Below are 16,513 nucleotides of genomic sequence, written 5' to 3' on the forward strand. Positions count from 1 at the left end.
GAGGGGAATCGCATCAACACTGTCCAGCCACCAGCATTTCAGCACTTGTATCCGAGTTTTTCTGTGTGCCCCACAGAGGGAAGCTCCATTTACTAGTGGAATTGGGTAAGCGGTGGGGTGGGGACAGGAAAACATTACTTTTAAATAGATAAAATGAACTCTGGAGAGCAAGGCCTGATTTGGAATACAAATGGATAACTCATGTGAATACCGGGAGCCCGGCTACTGATGACTAATTGGTTTGGCTAAGAGGACTGGAGGAATTAACAAATGCTTACTAAATGCTCATTGGTTTCTTGGGTTTACGATGAGTACCACAAGAAGCTAGCAATTGGATCAAATTAGAAATCTGTGGTGGGGGATGATATACGACTAAATTGATACCACTGGGATACTCTGCAGAGCTAGAGGATAGAGATGTCTAGAATTTGGTAACCTCATCGAAAGAAATAAGCCCTCTTCAAATGGATGTTTCTCCACCTGACATTTGGAGCCTGCACTGGCCTGTCACAGCCCACATCCATCCAGACTTCCAAAACCCTCACTCACAGGCCTGGTGCTCAGGCACATTAGTGAATGGGCCGTTAATGTGATCCTGATGGCTGAGTGTCACTTTGGAATGTCTTTCGGGATTCTCCCATTGTGACGAGCAAGTAGCAACGTGGCAGGGCCAAAAATCCCAGGAGCTAATTTAATCCCTAATCTTAACAATGTTTAAAAAGAGAAATTACCAAACTTCTTTCATGAAGTAATTTTTTTCTCCTTTTTTTGTTGATGTTCTATATACTTCATATTAATACATTACACTTGTTTCTCAATCTGGCCTTTTTTTCATATTCATTTTTATAATTAGAAAGAGGGGACCTTGAGGCTAAAAATCCCTAAATAGAGATAATGAGAAAGGACAAAATCTTTTTTCATGCAAAAGAATCCCCAATTTGATATGCCAGAGATCTGACTGACAATTCACTAGCCATGTTCAAATTCTCCCCAGATAGGCTTATTCAAAGAGCAGAGTGAAAAAATAAACACTTAAGGGAAGAACTCAATTGTGAAAAACCAAAATGCTCTCCAAGCACCCTGTCAGGGAGAAGCTGCCTGTCAGAGGGCCCTCAGAGTTCCTGGAGTCCCTCCCTGGTTCAAGTTAGGGATCCCAGGTAGCCAAAGAACAGATAAATGGGAACGTGAGGTTGGACAAAGTCCAGAAAGCAATTGGTTCAGGTGCTCCTGAATGTAGCCTCAACTGTGTTCTTGTAAAATAGTTCTCGTCCCAGAAATGTGGTTTTGTGCCTGGTAACAAGGGAACTTCCCTGTCCTGCTTCTAGTTCCCAGGTACTAAGTGGGCAATGAGGAAACTGGGAGATAGGAAAAGGAAACAGCAGATTTATAAAATATCAAGCAAGGAAAGAATGTGGTGTGTATTTTATTGTGTATGAGCACAGAAGAAAGAAGGGGTAAAGGACTGCCTTTCACACATAGAGAGGAAGAACTTTAACACAAACATTGAAAACTTTCTGGAAAGAGGGATCTAGAAATAACTCTTTAAGGAGAATCTCTTCCTCACTCTCCTCAAGCTGGACTATAGGTCAAGCAAAGAGCCCATAAAACCTTTTATTTTAGCTATCATTTTTGTAAAAGTTACCTGGGCATATTAAATAAGCCTATTTGGGGGTATAATTTCCAGTTAAATTTGTAGTAAAATGTTGTGACTTAACCCCTCCATTAGACTCTGTTTGAAAGTCCTGGATTCATACTCTCCTGGGGTTTTTCATACTCTGAAGGACTCAGAAATGACAGGCCCAGTAACAAGTCTGATAAAGAATTCCAACACAGCCATTCAGTACTCTGGGACCATGGAAATGTTACCACAACTGGCTTAGAAACAAGGGAAGAGATTCCACCCACTTCCTGGTTACCTGAGTGAGAAGATCAAGCCCTAGAATTTTTAATTCACCCCTCACTGATGGCCTTTTTAAGGCATTAGCAATTTTATGTGTCTAAATTTCAGAATGACACTACTTTTATACATACTTATCCCTCCTTGAACTGTGTGAGGTAAAGAACTGCCCGAGATGAATGAATCCAGAGTGAGGGCCTTACCATTACTATTCAGTGTTTTCATGATAACCTCCATCTGTGCAAATTCATAGTTATAGTCTGGTTCCGAGGAAGCTTCACTGGCTGCGTCCTGGTCATGCTCTGGAGGGCCTGTTTCTCTTTCAAAGTCTTTCAACCAATCTCGCCGTTTCCTCTTAGGTAAATTAATTCTGTGGGTTTTTTCACCATTAGAGAAAATCAACTTGTTTTATACTCAGATAACAGAAAAAAAATGTATATGAAAATATTAGTGAACACAAAGATATTACCTAAAAAAGTGGTTATTTCCCCACAGGATTCTGTCACCGTGCCACAGCTGGGTGGTACTACACACGAGGGTGCCATTTACACAGGACCTGAAGGAAGATCAGGGAAAATGTTAGCTGAATGGTAAAGAGCACAAAAACCAGCCTCAGTAGCCAAAGAATAACTTGGGGAACTTTCTCTTAACAGACGTATTCTACTAATACCTGAAGAAGGAACAGCAGCAGTATAACCACTATCGAAACACATGATGGAAGCAATGATGATCAAGGGCTGCCAATCTCCTTTAAAGAGAGAGAACCTGACACGATGTGCTCCTGTAGGAGACAGACACCACCACCTATGGAATATTCTTGTAAAAATGTAAGCTGAATCTGATCAAGCTTCTGTACCTAAATAACAATGTAGGAAAGACAGAGGACAGTGGAAGATGATAAATCATGCCACGGGATACAACAAGCCAAATGACGACAGAAAACTCAAGGACCAGAGTGTTGAAACTAGCGGTCTTCAACAAATAAAATGCAAAGAAAAAGTAGTGGGGGGTCAGGGAGGAACAAAGGGAGGGGGAACCCACAGACTAAAAGAGACCTAAGAGACATAACAACCAATGGCAAAGGTTAAATCCTATCTGGATCCTGATTTCAAGAAATAACTGAAAAAGAACACTTATGAGACACAAGCGGGGAAATGTGAACACCGACTGGATATATGATGATTAATCAAGAATTATCATTAATTATTTTAGGTATGATGATATTGAAGATATGTTTAAGAATACTCATCTTTGAGAAATACAAGCTGAGATATTTATGGCACAGTCATAATGTCTGGAATTTGCTGTAAAATAACTCAGAGGGGAGGGAGGAGGTGATGGGGGGGACATGTAAACTAAACAAAATTGTCCACGGACAACTTGTACATTCTAAAGCTGGATTATGGACATATTGGGGTTCGTTCTACTATTCTTTTTTTCCACTTTTATATGTTTGAAATTTTCCCTAATAATTAGGGAAAACAAAAAGAATACTATGTTTAAATCCCAAATAGTTACTAGATTATAAAAACAAAACAAACAACTGAGGGTGGGGAGACCATCTTTGTTTTCACACCACACATGATGTACACCATGTCTCTCGGATTGCACTGGCCCACGTGTCTGGGACGTGCAGCTGTCAAGGGGCTGTGAAGACAGCTGCCTGAATAACCCACTGCAAAAGCTTTCATAGGGTTTCGTTCTTATTACAAGATCTCATCAACTGATCCTTTAACAAAGTTAAAGCATAGTCACTGTGACATTTTTTAGAGGGAGAGGAAAAGTCCTCCAGAACTTTTTAGCACTGACAATTTTAGACTTCTCATAAATATTTTCTTCAGTTAAAAAAGAAGTTTTGTTGGTAGAAAGAATTAACTAATTAATTAAAGTTTAAAGGACTGTCAGGTGAAGTCTAATGGAAAAATAATGAATATTATTTTAATAAGTTACTTTTCTCATATAATCTCATCTGGCTCCTAATATTTACAGGACTCTAAAGCTTAGAGTAATGGAATAAGTAGGACTCACATATGAAAATAAGCACTCCTTCATAGTAATATTTCAAATCTGGCGGCTAGCTTTGTCTTTATAAAAATACTCTGGAAATAGCATCTTAAATGTTTTTAATATGTCATAAATAAACATGATAAAACTTTAGTGCTGTGTTTTATACTAACATGCTCCCTTTATTCTTGCCAATCAAAATGACTCTCAACTTTGTAACTCAAGCTTCAAAAGTCCGTATCCCACCTGTCTGCAATTATGAACCTATTTATTCATGTGCAAAATGGGAAAATGAAATCAGAATATATATATATATCAGTCTACACATATATACATATGTATACATATACGTATATACACATTTATCAAAAGGATGTTTTTTGTTTGTTTTTTTGAAAAGTTTTATAGAATACCTATCGCTTCTAACTAAAAAAATATTCATTAGTCACTTTTTTAAGGAAAAATATTGCCCATTGTTTACTAAGGTATCTAAAAAGCCCTCCAGAAATGTTAGGAATAGCAGATGATCAATCATAGAAATGTGTCACTCGGCAATCTTTAAAACCTGAATTATGACTTAAAATACTCAGTTCCTGATTATCACTAGCCATATTTCAAGGCTCAGGAGCACCATCTAGCTAGTGGTTACCGAAGTGGTCTTAGCCGTTATAGACCTTTTCCATTATCTCAGAAACAACTAATGGGCAGTATTATTCTAGAATAAAACTAAAAACAGTTCCAGAACAAATGAGAGAGGAACACCATAAGCTTTGCCTCCCTTACTTGCTAACTCTTGTGATAATTTGTATCTTTAGAGACTTCTGTCTAGGTGTACACACACACAAACACACACACACACACTGAACACACATATAAACATCTCACTTTGCTGTTTATAGTATGTTCTTCTTACAATAATAAAAAAAAGAGAAAGTTATGGAAACTGCCTGGTTTGGTAATGCACCCAAGCCAAGAAACTAGCATAAAAATTTCTAGTTGGACATATGCCTGGTGTGCTTGGAAGAAACAAATATAAAACCTCTTTGCATAAATTTATGTACCCTAACCCAGGCCACAAAATTCCTACAGATAAACTGCTGAGGATGAGTGCAACTAAGAAATCATGAACTGCTTTAGGAAGCAAGATTATCAGCAGATACAAAAGAGTTGGATTGAGTCCCCACAACTTCAGACAAGAGAATGCACAAATAAAGACAATAAGTAAAAATAAAATTACTAAACACATACAAGGGAGTAAAAACAAAACTACCAATAGACCAGGCATAAAAAATGGAGCTCTACAAGTGAAAAATAGAGACACTGAAATTAAGAACTCAGCAGAATGGCTAAGCAGCAGTCGAGACACGACTAAAGAACGAATTAGTTAGTGGACTTGAGTACAGATTTGAAGAAATAATGACAGTCTCTTAACCCCATGCCCTTCTCTTGCTCTGTCCTCAATTCCATTTCCATCTTCACAACCACAATTCTTGACCCACTTTCTCACCTTCCTTATCTATTCTTAGCATTGTTCCTTCTATACCCATGGCTAAGTGGGACCTAAATATCCCAAGGTTCCTAGTGTCTTCCTAATTGCTACACCCAATTGAATCTTTTTAGCTTCTATTTTGACCTCTCCTTCCTTAAAATTTTCTCTTCCCTTGGCTTCCATGGTTATATCCTGCCCAGTCTCTGTTGACTCCTACTTACTCCCTGCTCCCCTGTCTAAGGCTCCTTCATGGATTATCCTCAGACCATCCGAAAACATTGGTTTAATCCTTCAACTACAAACTCTAGATCTACTTTCACGACAGGCAAAACTGGTAACGCCCAATGCTGTATCTTTAGTATAGCTTCACAGCACTAAATCCAACACCCTACTGGATATCGCCACATCAGTATTTCGAGGAAACCTCAAAGTATCCCAAACAGAATTCATTACCACTCATTACTGTCAGCATCCAAACGTGTTCCTTCTGTTGTATTCCCTATTTTGGTTCAGCAGCACCACTATTTATCTGATCTCTCAAGACAAAAACATGTAATCATTGCTGACTTCTCCTTTTCCTTCACTGATTGAGTCCCCATCCTGTCCCCAAGCAGATAACTACAACTTGCTGACTTTCAAATAATTCTCAAATACATTTTGTTCTTTACCTTTACTGCACTTGCTGTGGTCCTATAACCATACCATAAAATATATCCTAACTGATCTCCCTTTCTCCAGTCCTACAAACACCGTACACTTCCACCGTAATCAGACTTGCAAGTTATAAAAAATACTTTAGAAAAATAACTTATTGTCCTATATAATAAAAGTAACTTCTATACATTTTCCTCCATCAGGCTTTAAGTTCCTATACTTGGGCAGTCCCAGCACAAAGCCTGAAGCAGAGTACACTAAATGAATGAACCACTACTCTGGGGTTCCAGGAAAGAAGGACATTGGGCAGGATGGGGGGAAGAAAAGAGTAGGATAAAAAAACTGGAATCAAAATTGGCTATGAGAAAAAAAATTTGCTGATTAAAATGATTTACAGACATAGTGTTAGAAGAGAATATGATCAAATCATCATGTTGTACACTTTAAATATATATAATTTTATTTGTCAACTATATCTCAATAAAGCTGAAAAAAGGAGAGTATGAAAACAATTCAGAGCTTCTAATAGAGGAGGATACAGTATAAGGTAAGAAACTCTTTGAATTTGGAATAAGTAAATAGTATTTCACCATTAAATATCTTAATAATTATATCACTATAAGACCCACAAAATTTCATGCATCACTTAGAAATTTATATGGCCCATTTTAACAATAATTTGAAATAAATGTAATGTTTTCTTCATAAACATTATTTCTCTGAATTACAATATTTATGCATTAATGAATATTGTTTTAGAACTTCATTTAAACTTTATACCTCTTTGTTAAAAAATTTACGACATCATTTCATAGAAATGAAAAAGTAAATATATTATCCCATCAATTCTCAAAATTTACATATTATAGCCTGGTTTAGTAATTTTTCAAAACAATGGAGTTATCTGATTAACTGCCTTTTACATAATGCATTACACAGAGTAACAACTAATTTTATTCAACATTCACATGTGTAAGGCACTGAGACAAGTGATTTACCATATTTTGCCATGTATAATAGACACTTTTTTGCCCAAATTTGAGGGGAAAATAAGGATGCGCATTACACATGAGTAATATTAATTCCGTATCTATGTAGTTTTTATACGTTTATACGTATCTATAAGTTTTTACATGTTTATACGTAAATATATATGTTCTTAATTCTTTTATTTATGATTATGAATTAAAAGTGTAACTCTAAAAATCAATAACGATATCCATGTACAAAATAATACCTTGGAATATGATAATCAGTTTTGTTGAACTTACGACGAACTTGCAGCAACGAAGAGTTCTTGGCCTTCTATGATGCATAAATATCATACATTTGTTACCAGTATATAAAATATCTTGTACCTTGTATCTGTTCTTGTGTTTTGCAATTATTTGTTACATGAAATTTCTTATACCATAATATGTTTAAAAATAAATGCTAAAATTACTTTATAATACAAAAAACAAGCACCTAAATGTAACAAATAAAATTTTGAAGTAAAAATTAAAGCAAAAATGTTTTTCCCTGAAAGTTTGGGCAAAAAATGTGGTGTGCATAATCATGGCAAAATATGGTACGTTCTGTCTACTATCAGCCCCACTTACCACATTAGGAAATTGAAGTTCAGCTAAAAGAAGTATATTCTCCAAAACAACCTAGCTAGTCAAAGCAGCCTATTCCAAACATGGTGCTTGAAATGCTGCTTTCCAACTCTCTATAATTGGAAAGCTATTCCCACAGACCCACTGTAGCCTTAACTTTGGTAAAACTGAAGCAAATAGATAGAAAGGCGCGGTGTTCTTCTAAAACTAAAGCACACAACATATGTTAGGCAGCCATTTACTTTCTTACCTTGCATTTTCTTTTGGAGTAAGGGTGACATCGCCATCAGATGCAATATCAATCTCACAGTGCTCAGGCTGAATCCCTATACCAAAGAGCTGGATGTCCTGAGAGGTGTCTGCACCCACCCTCGAGTGGTCCTAGGAACAGAGTATTAAAGAAAGTTGGGCCGGCCCGGTGGCCCGGTGGCTCAGGCGGTTAGACCTCCATGCTCCGAACTCCAAAGACTGCCGGCTCGATTCCCACATGGGCCGGTGGGCTCTCAACCACAAGATTGCTGGTTCAATTCCTCGAGTCCCGCAAGGGATAGTGGGCAGCGCCCCCTGCAACTAAGATTGTACATGGCACCTTGAGCTGAGCTGCCACTGAGCTCCCAGATGGCTCAGTTAGTTGGAGCGCGTCCTCTCAACCACAAGGTTGCCAGTTCAATTCCTCCACTCCCGCAAGGGATGGTGGGCAGAGCCCCCTGCAACTAAAATTGAACACGGCCCCTTGAGCTGAGCTGCTGCTGAGCTCCCGGATGGCTCAGTTGGTTGGAATGCGTCCTCTCAACCACAAGGTTGCCGGTTGCCGGTTCAACTCCTGCAAGGGATGGTGGGCTGCGCCCCCTGAAACTAGAAAACAGCAACTGGACCTGGAGCTGAGCTGCGCCCTCTACAACTAAGACTGAAAGGAAAACAACTTGAAGCTGAATGGCACCCTCCACAACTAAGATTGAAAGGACAACAACTTGACTTGGAAAAAAAAAAGTCCTGGGAATACACACTGTTCCCCAATAAAGTCCTGTTCCCCTTCCCCAATAAAATCTTTTTAAAAAAAAAACACCCACACTTAAAGTAACTCAACAAAAATTTATCATGATCAAGTTCAATAACCCAAAAGCAAACGCATGATAATATTAAACGTATCAGACAGGAGATCTAAGATATCGGGAACATAAGTCAAAAGCTTACCTTAACACACTAAATTTTTAAAAAATGTTTAAACACGATTGAGAAAAATACCCTGATCAACAGTGATTAGATTCTGCTTTAAAATATAAGGAAATCGGACTTGACAGAATACCTTGAGTTCCAATTTTAATTTGACAGCTTACTACTGATGTGACCCCAGGCAAACCATTTCACTCTCTGAGCTTCAGTTTCTTTTTTCTTTTCTTTTTTTTTTGCAAAACCGGGACAATATTATCAATTTACTTAACAAGATTCTTTTAAGGAACACCTGAGTTAACAGCAAAAGTGCCTTGAAAACAGCAATAGAAATTTAAGAACCATTAAAAGCAGTTCATCAAAAGGCATAATCTAAAATATGTAACTTTTAAAATGTTAAAAAGAGTTGAGCATCTAATACTAATATTACACAGAATAGTAAGGCCTGCCGGTTGTACAATGTACAGACTGGCGTGATTCTAAGGACCTCAAACCTCACACATGTGGACTGTGAACCCTTTGTTTTTCCTTTTACTCTAAAAATCATTTAATCGCTATGATAACAATACTTCCCTATTCAGCAGAGAAACTGGAAGGCCTGCTCTTCCAAAACTAAGATTTCAGAAACAATTCCTTACCCCTTAATCATTTCCTGAACAGACCTTAAGTGTTAGTGGACTCGCAACAAGTCGGGGGCTATTTGTGCCATATTATGTCTCTGGAAAAAGTAGAATAGAAAGGATGACAGAAGACTGAACTCTTTGCTTCAATTCTAGCTTATTCCCCACTGCGTTTTGTATATTCACTAGCAGATCTGAACAAGGTGCCTATCTAACCTTTCACAAGGGGATAATTTCTCTGCTTTTAGAGATTTAGTGTGTGGACAGTGTGTACAAGCTGCCTTCAAGTCCCTAGGTCCCTAATCCTTGACAGTTATTTAAATACATACATACATATATTTATACACCACCATAACTCGGAAATGGTTTGTAAGATTAAAAATGCGCTCATGGTGAGCTGAGTGTCCTGTGTCACTTGGGATACCCTAATGCAAACAGATGTCTTATTTCTCCCTTAACAAAATAAGCCAGCATTTCTAAAAATAGGGTCTGTGAACCTCTGGGGTCTCACAGAACCATTCAAGAGACTCAGAAGGTCAAAACTATTGGAATAAAAATACTACGATATTATTTGTTTTGTGCTCTTATTTTATCACAAGTATGCAGTGTTTCTCAGAGGCTACATGATGTGTGATGTCATGGCTATGAAGATTAATGGACTGAATGTTTGCACATGTTTGTATTTTTAAATGTTGTCAGCTTTAGTATCGAATATAGTAAATACAGACACTATAACTCAGATATACAAAAGTTCTTGGGAGTCCTTAATACATTTCTAAAGAGTATAAATGGGTCCTGAAGCTAAACAGTTTGGGAACTGCTACAATAAGCCATCCATCGTGGTCAGAGGCATACCCTGACGCCAAAGTGCCAAATCCAAAAGGCCACATCCCATCGCCACACTTGACAGTGATTATGGAACCAAAAGTTATTTCCTGAGTATGGAGGTCTAGAAAAGATAGATATAAAAGAACCCTTGCTGTCTAATCTACCATAAGCATTTGTTCTAGCCTTATGCTGATCTTGAAATCTCCTTACAATTACCCAGGAGCACAACTGTGACTCTCCAGAGCGTCTCAGGATCTTTGTGACGAAAACCAGATATCCCCAGAATCCTTGTCGCCACAGCCAGGGATCACCTTGACACTCTCAGTGACCCACCTGTGCCCCAACTGTAAAGCCCCAGGACAATACAAAACAGCTGTTTTTCATTCTCAGTGGTGGCCTGACTGTACCATGAATCCTCTTACTTTTAACAAGGGCTAAGCTAGATACAAAAGGCAAAATCATGGGGCCAGGCATCCAGATCCAATTGGGAGTGGGATATGACTGACTCAGGATGGTAGCTACGTATTTATATACCTCTTACCTTTAAATAATAAACCAGAAGTTCATTGAGAGCAGGGTCTGCATTCAGGTTGACTAAGTAGCATTTGTCATCCCCCACCTTGATACCAGACGTCTCCAGGGAAATCCCCATGCTTTCAAGTTGTCGCTGTCTCTCCTGTGCACAAAGCAGACAAAAGCTGGGAACTCTATTTGTTGCTCTATTCACCAGATGTATCCATGGAAAGTGTAAGTCACTGTTTCTGGGGACAATGCCAATGAAATTACTCATTCCGCTCAGCTCAACCAAGTTTACTTACAGCCTAAAATGTGTGACATCTTGCAACAGTGTTCTGGGGACACCAAGGCGGAACCAGCCACCACCTTGCACTTAAGGGGCTTACTGTCCAGTAGAGGGGAAAGACCATGTAACTGGGATCAAAAGAGAGCCCTATGCCGCGGGAGAGGAACACGCTGCGGGCTTCACAGGAGGGAGGACAGGATGGGTTAGGAGACCAGGAAGGCTTAAGGAAGAGAATACACTGGAGGTGGTTTTTGAATCAGAAGAATTTCAACAGGAAGAAATGAGGGAGTAGCAAGAAAAGGGCAGGGTGTGCTGGGGTAGGGCACAGGAAAGCAGAGTACAGACTCTGGGCATCCTGGAGGAGTTCAGGGGCCAAGAACCCCTAGCAAATGTGGGAAAGCAGTGAGAGATGGGGCTGGAAAAGCAGAGTGGGTCCCTACTGCAGAGCGCCTTGAATTCATTCATTCATTCATTCATTCATTCATTCATTCACTCATTTATTCATTCAAGACATATTTATGTAACAGGTACTGATTTAGGGCCGAGCATACTACAGCAAATAAAATAATGCCCCTCTTTCATGAAAACTTATAATCTAGTGAAAAGAGATGGACCATAAAAAAACAGATGAGTAAATACATAGAATTTCCAATGTTGTTAAGTGCTATGGCAAAACATAAAGCAACTAAGAGGAATAGGAAGTTAGGTGTGTGCTTGAGTGTGTCTGTGTGTGTCTGTGTGTGCGTGAGAGAGAGAGAAAGCAACAGAGAGAGACAGAGAGAGAGAGAGAGAGAGAGAGAGAGAGAGAGAGAGAGAGAGAGAGAAAGAGAAAGAGAGGAGAGAGATAAAGATATCTACAAGAAACATAAGCAAACAGCTGGACTAGATCCCAGTTACTGCTTTCAAGCTACTTGATTGGGATGGCCTAGTATTTCCAAGTGGTCACTGAGCTTAAAATATTTATGAAATGCATAGTGTAGAGATTCATAAGCCACATACACATGCAGAATTAGTCCTTGTTTTATAGTTTATCTCAAGTAAAGTTCATATGGCATTGTCTAACAAGCCCAGAGAATCAAATACTTTGGAAAAACTATGATGTACAGTATGTTACAAATTCTCTTGTCAGTCAGGTAGCCATGTGCTATGCCAAGAGATCTACAATCACAAAACAGATTTTTGTTTAAATGTAAAAAGCAGGAAACATTAAAGATATTTTCTGTATCATGTCTGTTCAAATTCAGTATTCTCCAACACTTCTAGCAAATACGCAGAGGGTACCAAAAAAAGTAAACATATTTTAAGAAAGGAAAACTGGATTAAAATTGTAATACTCAATATACACCAATAACAAAAGATGAATAAAAGTCACGTTTGACTTCTGCAATTACAAGAGGTGCTCAACGTGATTACCATCAGGGTCCAGACACTTCTGATTACGGCAAACTACTGCTTGAGCAACGCTGACCACTTGTATACATTTTTTTGGCACCCCCGGTGTATGAACCAAATTGTAGCTGATAAAAGATACAAAGCACCTAAAACTGATTTTTACAGTGTCTAGTTCAGCAGAAACAGGTTATCAAAGGACTTTCTGAGGATGACAAGTGACTCACGATACAGAAAAGATAGCAAATAAAAGAGAATCACAATATTTTAGGTTTAAATTACCCAGCTACCTGTGCGATTTCTTCTGTTTTCCTTAGCTTCTCTTCCCAAGTCACTGTTAGTTCTTTTATCAACTTTTCAGACTCTTCAAGCTTCTCTTTCAGTTCAGGGGCCTTCATAGCCTTTAAAATGAAACCAGAGCTATCTGATTTTCTAATTTTTTCCACTATTATAAGCAAGACAATCATTTATTGTCCTTCTTAAGCAGTTATCAACAGTCTGTTGGAAGCAATTAAGTTGTACACTGTCAGGGTGGGTTTTGGACCTTTATTAATCAAGTGAAATATAAGAGGCAGATGGCTGCTACTATTTGAAGGAGAAAAAGAAATACTAGTGCCCTGAATTAAACTGATACAAATCATGACAGAGTAATTTTATCCATCATACTTAAATTTCACATTTAAAGACTTAAAAGAGGCTAAAATTCATCTTCAAAATAGAAAGTAAGAAAAAAGTTTACTTAAGTAGATTTCTTTTTCAATGTGACAAAGATCAATGCACATCACCAATAAAGACATTCCAGTTATATTAACCTACCAGGGAAGGTGACGATTCTTCTCATTCATTTTAAAATTTCAATCAGGGCCCTTTAAACTACTTTACATATTGATGGTAATATAAGCTTAGCATATTTATTATTCACTTGGAAGCAGGACATCTGGTTAAAAGAGCAATAATTTCCCTCTAAGTTTGTTCAGTGAGAACAACTAAGGGGTCTAAAGACAGACATATGCAGCTTGAAAATTTGGGGAGGCCTTTACTTGGCAACAGTATGTTTTGACACCCTATAACAACATGAGCCTCTAGAGAGAACCATAACCTTATGAACCAGAAAGATGGTAGAGCTGGGACAAGAAGCTGAAGTGACAATGATCTGGAAGCTGGCCAGGGATGCCGAGCCTCACAATATTAACGTACCCTTACAGTGACATTCATTGCTAGGTAAAAGGGTACACGTGAACATTCTGGGTGAACCCTCTATGGCTCCTCTCTCCTTCAGCCAGGCAATGTTCTGGCCAACTGGCCCCAAGTATATGGTCACAGTGGAAATGCAGATTCAGAGACAAGAGGAAAGAAATAAATCATACACCTTTAAACAAATTCCAGAAGCATTACACTTTCCTCCCTGGGTCACTCTCTTCAAATGTTATCAGCATTTTGATTTTTCAGGTATTTTGCTATCATTCTTTGCATCAATTAAAAAATTTATGCACGATGTACTGAATGACAATTATAATGATGCTAATCACAAAAAGAGCAACATTTATCGAGCACTTAGGATGTGCAAGGCATTGTGCTAAGTGCCTTCCAGTATCAGTATTGTACTAGGGGTTAGGGATGAAAGAAGTTAATAAAACACAGCTTCTTGAACTACAGAAGCTCACACCCTGGAAGAAGAGAAAGACATGTAAACAAAAGTTATAAGGCAACTGCCAGGATCACCAATTAATGGAGTATTCAGATCCCTGACTTCACTTCCTTTTGCTTGTTTTATCTCCCATTGATGACTTTTGTGATTAGATAAGTCAATAAAAAGGATTTAAACAGTGCCTAGTACAAAAGTGCTCAATAAATAATGGCTGTTACTATTTTTTTCCCCACACTAAAATCTCTCCCAACTGAAGTGGGGTCAGAAGAGGGTAGTCTGAAGGAATGTGAACTCAAAAGCCTTAGGTACACACCCAAGTCCTGGCATGCAGAAGGAAGCCTCTGACTTCACCTAAGGTACTTCGCCTCCATCTCAGTCATTACCTATTTCAAATGAGACAGCACCTTACCCGGTAACTTACATAAAGCAACAGCCATTAGGAAGAGGGTGTGATTACTAAAGTATGGGCAAAGCCAAGAAAAGGTGGCAGCAATGCCAACTTACTGATTTTGTTTCCTCCCAGGAGCTGATACAAATGAAAAAAAAATAAAAGATTTCTGAATTATTCCTAACCTTTAATTATCCTTGATCATGCTGTCTTCCACGACTTAAGGAGAGGATGACACACTAACTAACTTCTCTGTAAACTGCAAGGCCCTTTGGAAATATAGTCTACAGGGCTAATAAAAACAGCACATTTGGTTCTTAGGATTTCACACTGGAAGAGTTCTGTGTCCTCAATGGTCAACTGATTTACTACAGCAAATAATCAGGCAGTAGCAGCAACTCTCTCCCAATTGTCTGCTTCCTTGACTGTTAATTTGTAGGACAGAAGCCTTACATTACTCATGCTGTCTTCACAATGCTTAGTGTGCAGTAGACACCAATTGACACCACGATGTTGAACCACATGGAGATGACCTAGAACTTCAAGCAAGCCTGCATGTCTTTACCACTCAGATATCACAGGCCAGAGTACTTCAACTACAGGGAGCACCGGGCTGGTTTTTGATTTTTTAATTTATTTTTTAAATCATAGTTGACTTATAATGCCATATTGCTGGTGTACAACATAGTGATTAGACATTTATATACCTTATGCAACTATCACTGCAATGTCTAGTACCTGCCTGTCACCATACATGGTTATTACAGTATTATTGACAACATTTCCTGTGCTGTACATTACCTCAGCCTGGGAGAGCTGCTCTCTCAGTTTCTCGACTTCCTCACGCAGCTCCCGGATGACTTTTGCGTTGGGATCCTCATTTACAATAGCATGATTAACAATTCTTTTGGCTCGATCTGCATATCGTAATGTGGAGAGGGTTTCTTCATAGTTGTCTGCTGCTGGGCTAATGGTGGCTATCATAGAGGTCTGACTGTTGCCACCCAAATTGTCCTGCAAAATATTTCAAATAGAATCTTGGAAACAAGGCCCATTCCATGCACAATATGTATGATGAAAGCAGTAAACATGCATGTATGACATTATTCTCTGTGAAGAAAATGCTATGTGGAAATGGGCTTGTATTTCATAAATAACTTTATGGCAAGATGAAATGTGGCCTCTATAGTCACAACAATGAGTAATGCCCATCCAACAGCACTATAATGAAATAAAAGGCAATAGAAACCAATAGAAACGAGTTTTCATTCGGTGTTCCTAGGAATTAGGTTAACAGTACAGTATTGTCGTTGCTTACTGTATATTTAGTTAGCTTTGCACACACCTTTCAGCTGTCACCTCTGACACAGCCAATTTTTAGTTGGAAAAGAATACTGGAACAGTGAATTACCTTAAGAAGCCAAGTGAGCACTGAATCTCGATAAGGCACAAATTTGTTTTTACCCTTGCCAGCTGCCTGGTCAGCCAGCGATGATATAACCAACCCCAAGGTTGTGAGTGATCTGCCAAGAGAAAAATTTTTAAATTAGTTTTATGACATGTTTATTTTATTTTCATAAAACAATAATCCTTCTATGTAGTAAGTATAAAATATGCAGAACAATAAAGCCCTAAAGTTGATACAATCAAGTCTACATTAATTTGCCAAGAAACTGAGGAAAAAAAACAAAAAGTAACTTCATTGATTTAAAAGAATGAATTCAGAACATCTTTACGAATCTATTCTGCTCACACAACCTGTGACATACATTTCAGAACCTGGAAATGTACATTTAAAAGAAAACACTGGAGAATTTTAATTTACTCCAAATATTATGTTACAAATTTGGACCATTTACTCTTTAGATCTAGTCTGGACCATTGTGGCCTCAATTTTGTTTCCCAGAATCACCACATAACTTGCAGAGTCCCCTTCTGCTACACAGTAGAAGATATATAGTGTTCATCGGCTGAAAGCTGGCAAGTTTATTTCACGTAGATTTATTATAGTTGACAGAAAGAACTA

At 38.3% G+C, this 16,513-nt stretch overlaps 1 protein-coding gene across 10 annotated transcripts in view; it reads right to left on the reverse strand.

Annotated features, from left to right (window-relative positions):
* Positions 1-16,513, reverse strand: part of KIF13A (kinesin family member 13A) — a 94,710-nt gene that overhangs the window by 52,470 nt on the left and 25,727 nt on the right. For all 10 annotated transcript variants that reach the window (XM_081057679.1, XM_081057684.1, XM_081057687.1 and 7 more), the window contains exons 7-13: positions 15,899-16,010; positions 15,289-15,501; positions 12,742-12,852; positions 10,802-10,936; positions 7,893-8,023; positions 2,367-2,453; positions 2,101-2,267 (exon numbers count right to left, since the gene is read on the reverse strand). In XM_081057679.1, the coding sequence (XP_080913805.1) occupies positions 2,101-2,267; positions 2,367-2,453; positions 7,893-8,023; positions 10,802-10,936; positions 12,742-12,852; positions 15,289-15,501; positions 15,899-16,010 (956 nt within the window). The remainder of the gene's footprint in view (positions 1-2,100; positions 2,268-2,366; positions 2,454-7,892; positions 8,024-10,801; positions 10,937-12,741; positions 12,853-15,288; positions 15,502-15,898; positions 16,011-16,513) is intronic.

The sequence above is a fragment of the Rhinolophus hipposideros genome (assembly GCF_964194185.1).
Source record: "Rhinolophus hipposideros genome assembly, chromosome: 8".
Lineage (NCBI taxonomy): Eukaryota > Metazoa > Chordata > Mammalia > Chiroptera > Rhinolophidae > Rhinolophus > Rhinolophus hipposideros.